The sequence below is a fragment of the Monopterus albus genome, unplaced genomic scaffold (assembly GCF_001952655.1).
Source record: "Monopterus albus unplaced genomic scaffold, M_albus_1.0 scaffold583.1, whole genome shotgun sequence".
In the NCBI taxonomy this organism is placed as follows: Eukaryota; Metazoa; Chordata; class Actinopteri; order Synbranchiformes; family Synbranchidae; genus Monopterus; species Monopterus albus.
The window spans coordinates 44531-50728 of record NW_018128463.1 but is presented as its reverse complement, the minus strand read 5'-3'; the positions used below and the strand labels follow the sequence as shown (position 1 = coordinate 50728).

The 6198-nt window shown below is 40.3% G+C and overlaps 1 protein-coding gene across 7 annotated transcripts in view; it reads right to left on the bottom strand.

The window, feature by feature from the left end:
- Window positions 1–477: 477 nt before the first annotated feature.
- LOC109953222 (syntaxin-binding protein 6-like) overlaps window positions 478–6198 on the bottom strand; it is a 42808-nt gene continuing 37087 nt past the window's right edge. For 4 of the 7 annotated variants that reach the window (XM_020588646.1, XM_020588647.1, XM_020588645.1 and 1 more), the window contains 2 exons: window positions 1970–2127; window positions 478–1830 (listed from right to left, as the gene is read on the bottom strand). In XM_020588646.1, coding sequence (XP_020444302.1) covers window positions 1807–1830; window positions 1970–2127 — 182 coding nt within the window. In that variant the 3' untranslated portion in view covers window positions 478–1806. The remainder of the gene's footprint in view (window positions 1831–1969; window positions 2128–6198) is intronic. The other 3 variants (XM_020588649.1, XM_020588648.1, XM_020588650.1) reach the window with 3 other exon arrangements.

The following is a 6198-nucleotide window of genomic DNA, read 5'->3' as shown; positions in this document are numbered from 1 at the left end:
GTCAGCTATTTAACTTTAATTGCAATATTATAGTAAAAAATAAAGTTCAATAAAATAACATTTAAAAAATCATTAAAATTACATGGTTAGGTCTCCATTTTTAATAACAGAAATAATGTTACTCCACTTCTTATTTAGCCTGACTTCATTGCTTGTGCCAACTTATGTCACTTCATTGCTTGTGCCAACTTAAGCCTGACATAAAATGTCCTTATTTGCTAGATCAAAGTCCTATTTTAAACTGCAGTTTTATAGCCTGAATCAATATAAAATTGATATTTTATAATAGTGAATCATCAATCTGAATGTATTAAGTTTCATATTAATAAATCCATATGAAATGTAATAGCTTATATTTCAACTGTATTGTGCTAGATTTTTTTTTTTTTTTTTTTGCTGTTTGATCACCATCTGGTGGTCAAAAGCTGAACATCCACTATCCAGGATGAGTGTGAAAAAACAGAGTTCCATATAATATACAGGCCCAGTCTTTTTAAATTGGGTCAAAGAAAGGCATGGGAATACTGTCAGTAGGTTAATACATCAGATACATTTACATCACATATGGTAAACTGTCACCAAAAGCAATGGACAATACATTTTCTCTTTAAACTAGGCATAAAGGCAAAGCACTAAAAGAAATGCAAAAATGAAGGGTTTGAACAACATCAACATTTCAACCTTCTAAAGTAACCCTGACTTTTCTACACATACCAGCTTCACTGACACTGCTCACTGTAGAACCTCTTTTAATGAAAAACATGCTAACTTACCTGAACCACCTGCCCCACCTTCACAGCTCTGAAAGACAGAACTCCAACAGAAACCTCAAACAGTGATTACATACATGGACCAGAGGACAATACAACAGACAAAATTTAAACTGACAGTTTGATAACTATCTGAACATAGAGAACAACATAAGACAATATGACATTGCACTGTGCACTGCATAGACATACATTAGGAACACAGAATGATAGCAACAAGTGGTAATAAAAACTGTGAATACACAACATACCAGAGTGCAATATATCTTACTTTTTATAATTTAGTATTATAGCTGCAATCATTTATATTTATACTGATAAGAATCAAAAAGTAACAATGTATTAACACTGAGTGCATGTTTCTGTCCCTTTGTTGCTGTAGCAATATAAATTTCCTTGTTGTGGGACCAATAAACATTTTATCTTATCTTAATAATAAATTGTAATGTCAAATCAAACATTTAGTGCAATTAAATCCAATGAAATGTCTACATACATTACAAAAAATAAATAAAAATACAATACCTCTCACTCAACAATACTACCTATAACTCATTTTAAAGGCATTACAGGTATTATTTCAAATATTGTTGGTTAGGTGCTTGATAAAACCAATTCTGTCTGGCACTGGAAGGTCTTCAGTGGTTTAAACATAAATGTCTTATACCAAAAAGTTTAAAAACTTAAACCTTGCTTTTGTTTTTTGATAAAGTACAGGAGATTCATCTGACAACAGGTAAAACTGAACACAGTGCAGATTATCCTCAGGTCTTATGACAGGGGTGTCTCCAACAGGAAAACCAAAAACTTAAATCACATTTAGTTCTCGTTACTGTACTCAATTATAAAACAAGCACTTTAGTGATGGTCCAGAGCCTGAGAGTCACTCTTCTCCAGTTGTCTTCTCACAAACAAGCTTTCATGGAGGAGTTAGCTGCATCTGCTGGGCCCAGAGTGCATCAGACAGTGTTAGCATCCATGTTACAGGATTCATATTTAGTATCTTTAAGAATCCATCCTCATTCTCCAAAAGACTCTACTTTGAATACTTCAGGGCCAGCTGTATGGGAAATAAAACAACTTCAGAAATGTTTGCTATAACAGAAAACAAATACCTGTTCAAATATGAACTGTATTATTGTTAATACACACCGTATATTATCAGTGATTTATTATAGAAATGGTTGTATGTGTGTCACCTTGTGAGCAGTATCTGCAAACTGCTGAGTTTTGTGCATCAGCTCCAAAGTTTTGTCCTCAGCACGAGTCAGTCTATCTCCACGCTCCCCCAGAGCCACGTTCACCCAGTGCACTACATTACCCACAGTGCTCCCTGTAACACGCTGCCCAGGCTGACCTGTTACCACACACACAAAAGTGTATTGTAATTCAAGTCATGTGAGGATCATTAATAAGGATACCAAATGTCATGACTGTCTGGTCCAGAGACAGATAGCAGAGTAAGTGTTGACGGACGTATGATAAACAGACTGATGGCCTCGGGACATGACTTCAAAATTGAACTGTCATAGAAAGGTCAGGCTGGTTTGTGATCGTCTCAGAAATGGACTGTGCTGGACCTGAAACGGTGACAAAAAGCATGATATCTGGTCCTGCTCAGAAGCAGGTGCCTAACATTGTTTCCAGCTAATTTGAATTGAAAGTACAGTAGCTAAATCCTGCTGGAAAAGTTGCTAGATGATGTCACACACCAATTTGCATATCGGTAATGTCACTGCATCCTTAATACACACATGCCATTAAAATATTGGTAAATGGACTGTATTCATATAGTGCATTTTTCCACAGTGTGTTACACTGGCCAAAGCGCTTTACAGGAGATGATAGACCATTCACACACCGGCGCTAGTCAAGCCACCGGGAGCAAGTCGGAGTTATGTGCTTAAGCATGCGGGGAGACGGGGAGTTGAACCACCAATTGGCTGGTCAGGAGACGACTGCCCTACCTTGTGAGCCACAGCCACCCCTATTATCAAGGGGTGGTGAGCCACAGCCACCCCTATTATCAAGAAATAGAATCAAACTTAACAGAAGGAAAAATAGATAGTCTGCACATAACATTTTTGTGTTACTTTTATGAGATGAATCATGTTAGAAAGTGGAAATGGTGTGGTCCACTTTAGGGCTATGTGATATTGTATTAGATGCTTCTTTGGGGCATGAATGTTGCCGTCATTCAAAGTACACTGTTCAAAGTAAAGTTGATCAGTTGCATACTTTGAAAACTTCAAGTAGCCTACTGCAAAGACTTAATCAGCCAAGTGTGTCTTGGGAGAGAAGTGAAGGACCAGAAAAGATAATACAGGGTGGCAGACGTTTATTGTTTTCAGGTTAGAAATTGGTTACAAAAAAAAAAAAAACCTACCCCTGTGGTCTGCTCTCATCCACTATCCAGGTGAGACCCAGTGAATCTCAAAAGAGTCCATGGAGAGGGCAGAAGAGTGTACCAGCAGCTTGTCAGAAGTGCCGTTATGCAAGAAAAAGTCCTGGTACATTAAAGACTGAAATGTATGGCATACCAGCTTGCTTCAAGCACTGGACATTACTGACATTAGTGATCTTCACTAGTGGCCCCAATAGATTAGCATACTTCCACTGACTCAGTCTTGAAAGAGGTGTGGAGCCTAGTCAGCTTGTCCAGCAAAGAACATTGCTTTTACTGAAAACATTCTTTTTTCCAAATAAGGATGGCCTTCATCCCAGTAGCCTGTGTGTGATCCTTTTAACAGACAGTATTGTTTTACACCATCTTGACTAGGACTTGTATCATAATCACCAGTAGTACAGCACACAACATCAGTCACTAAGTAACTGTTCTCTGGTGGCACAGCTCCAATCCAAACTATCCAAAGTACCAAAGCTCCTCAAAAAAATCCTCCACAGCTATTCATTTTCCAGTTCTCTGTATTATCTAGCAGCCTCCAAATTTTAATCCTGTGTTTATTTCTAAATTTTGGTCTGTTGTTCGTAAGCATAACATGATTGCTGGTGATTTAAACTTTCATTTTGATGACAATTGTGCTACAATTGAGTTTTCAAATATTAGTGAATCCTATAATATTGATGAACATATGCATGGTCCAACCTACATCTGTGGGCACACTCTTAACAGTCTTCAGTCTTAACACTTCTGGGAGCTGTCACAGCCTCTGTATTTTATATAGTTGATGGTCAAAAACAAAGGGCAGATTGAGCCTCAACTGTACTGCCTCCTCTGCACTGGAAAGCCTTCCACCGAGTAGTAGATTGGCAGACACTGTCGCTCTTTTAAATCTCATCTTAAAATGTCTTTTTTTTTAAATAGCTTTAGTCATGAGCTGTTTGTTTTTGTGATATTTATTGGGAGTTTTACACTTTTATGTATACTTAAATAGCAGTTTATATGTTACAGGTACAGCTAAAACTAATGCAGTTAATTAAGCACAAACTTATTTTCCTTTTCTTCATGTAAAAACTGACATTTTTCAGAGCTGATGGTAAGTATACTAAAGATTAACAAAATCACAGGTTTGAATTTTCCTTATCTTTGACTACAAAACTGAAGCCCCAGTAAAATGCCTGTGAGCAAGAGCCTGGACCTCTTAAGCCAATTCTTCAATCTCTGACTGACGCATCATACTGTACTGTCATTTTCATTAGGACTACATGTCACAGGTTGACTGTGAACTGTAACTTGATGTTTTGCTGCAGCCTGGCACATCTTCCACTTTACACCACCCTTGTCAGTGGGTTCAATGGTGCACTGAGCTCTTAGTTTCAGAGCCCCGAGCTTCCTAAAGACCAACTATTGTATCAGCCTCCCTGAAAAAAGAAAACAAAGACTCCTCTATTCTGACCATCACATTACAGAGATGCTTTTCTGCTGCAGCAGAGAGGTGCAGCACAGTGAGAACAATATACAAAAACACAGAGAGAAGATGAGCCAGAGAGATGCAAAACCAGGATGCCCTGACCAGCCAAGGCTGTCTACAGTAAAGGTAGGGAGGAAACCTGGGACAGGAAGTGTGTTGTTTTGTGTCCCACAATATGTTGAAAAAGTGACAAACTTTCCTATTAAATTTCTAAGTGTCCCTGGTCAAAGCACTCTGAAAGGTATTAATATCGTCAGATCCTCAAATCAACTGAGCAGCTTCCTTACAGTAGTTTTTTTCATGAATGAGAGATGCTAAAAAGCAGTCAAACATCATATCCTCTGCAGCTAGCAGTCCTCAGCACGTTAAAAAATGCTCTACCCCCTCAGCACTTTTTAGCTGTCTGCCTCATGCTGGTACAGATTCACCCTCCAGTTTGACTTTTAGTTGTTGCCCCAGCCAGGGAGGCTCACAGTTTCCCCATACTTCACAAGTGTAAATATTATCTAAAGTTTTATTTATGCATGCTAAAGTGCCTATGGAGGCAGCCACACAAACTGTCGCTTCCCATTGTCTTTCTTACCAGCGCAAGATCCCTCATCCATTCCAGACACAGCTATTGAACTAGCAGGCCACACAGCACACTGGCATGACAGGACCAAGAACTCCAGTAAGAACAGGGGAGGGGGGTTATGCATTTATGTGAATAACAGCTGGTTCACTAACACCAAGTCTACTAGCAGTCACTGCTTCCCAGACCTGGAGTATGTGACTATTAGACTGTTATGATTTGGCTTCACTTTCTGTTTTTGTGCTTTTATTTTGGTTTTGTTTCCTCCTCTGCTCCACCTCACCTGTCCCAGTTTTTCTACAGTTCCCAATCAACATTCATTGTTTTCACCTGTTGCTAATCATCCCCCGGTCTTCAGCCATATATACCACCTCCTTTCCCTAAGCAACTCGCTGGTCCATTAACGATACTCCCAATGTTTACTCGAGATACTCTGTTCAGTTTAACCTACTGGCTTGAATTGTAGTCTCTGGTTTGGCATTAGTTCCGTTAACCTGTGTTTTCATTCCTGCCTGGTTTTCTCCCGAGGACATTGGTACACTGTCTCCAGACAACGTCAGTACACGGTTCTCCTCACCTGGTACTGAGGCCGTCCTCCTGAACGGTCTTCCCAGGTCCTCGCCTGGTGTCTGGGCCGTCTTCCCAAATGGCCTCATTTGCTTCTTGACCGGTGGCTAGGTTGTGCTCCCGAGTGACCTCAGTTTCCAGTTTGGCTTCGAGGTCATCTTCCCAAACAGCCTCGTCCTTCTGCTCTGCATCAAGGCCATTCTCCTGACTGACCTCTTCTGCTCCTTGATTGGCACCAGGGCCACCCATCAGAATGATTTTCTCGACTTCCTGTCGCCCCTTGGGTGGACCCCTCAGCTTCCTGCCTGGTCCCGAGGCCATCCACCAGAATGGCCTCCCTAGTTTTCTGTCTGGCCCTGAGGATGTCCGCCTGAGTGGCTTCACCCGCCCTCCCCCCGCCTCCCGCGTCGACCACCAG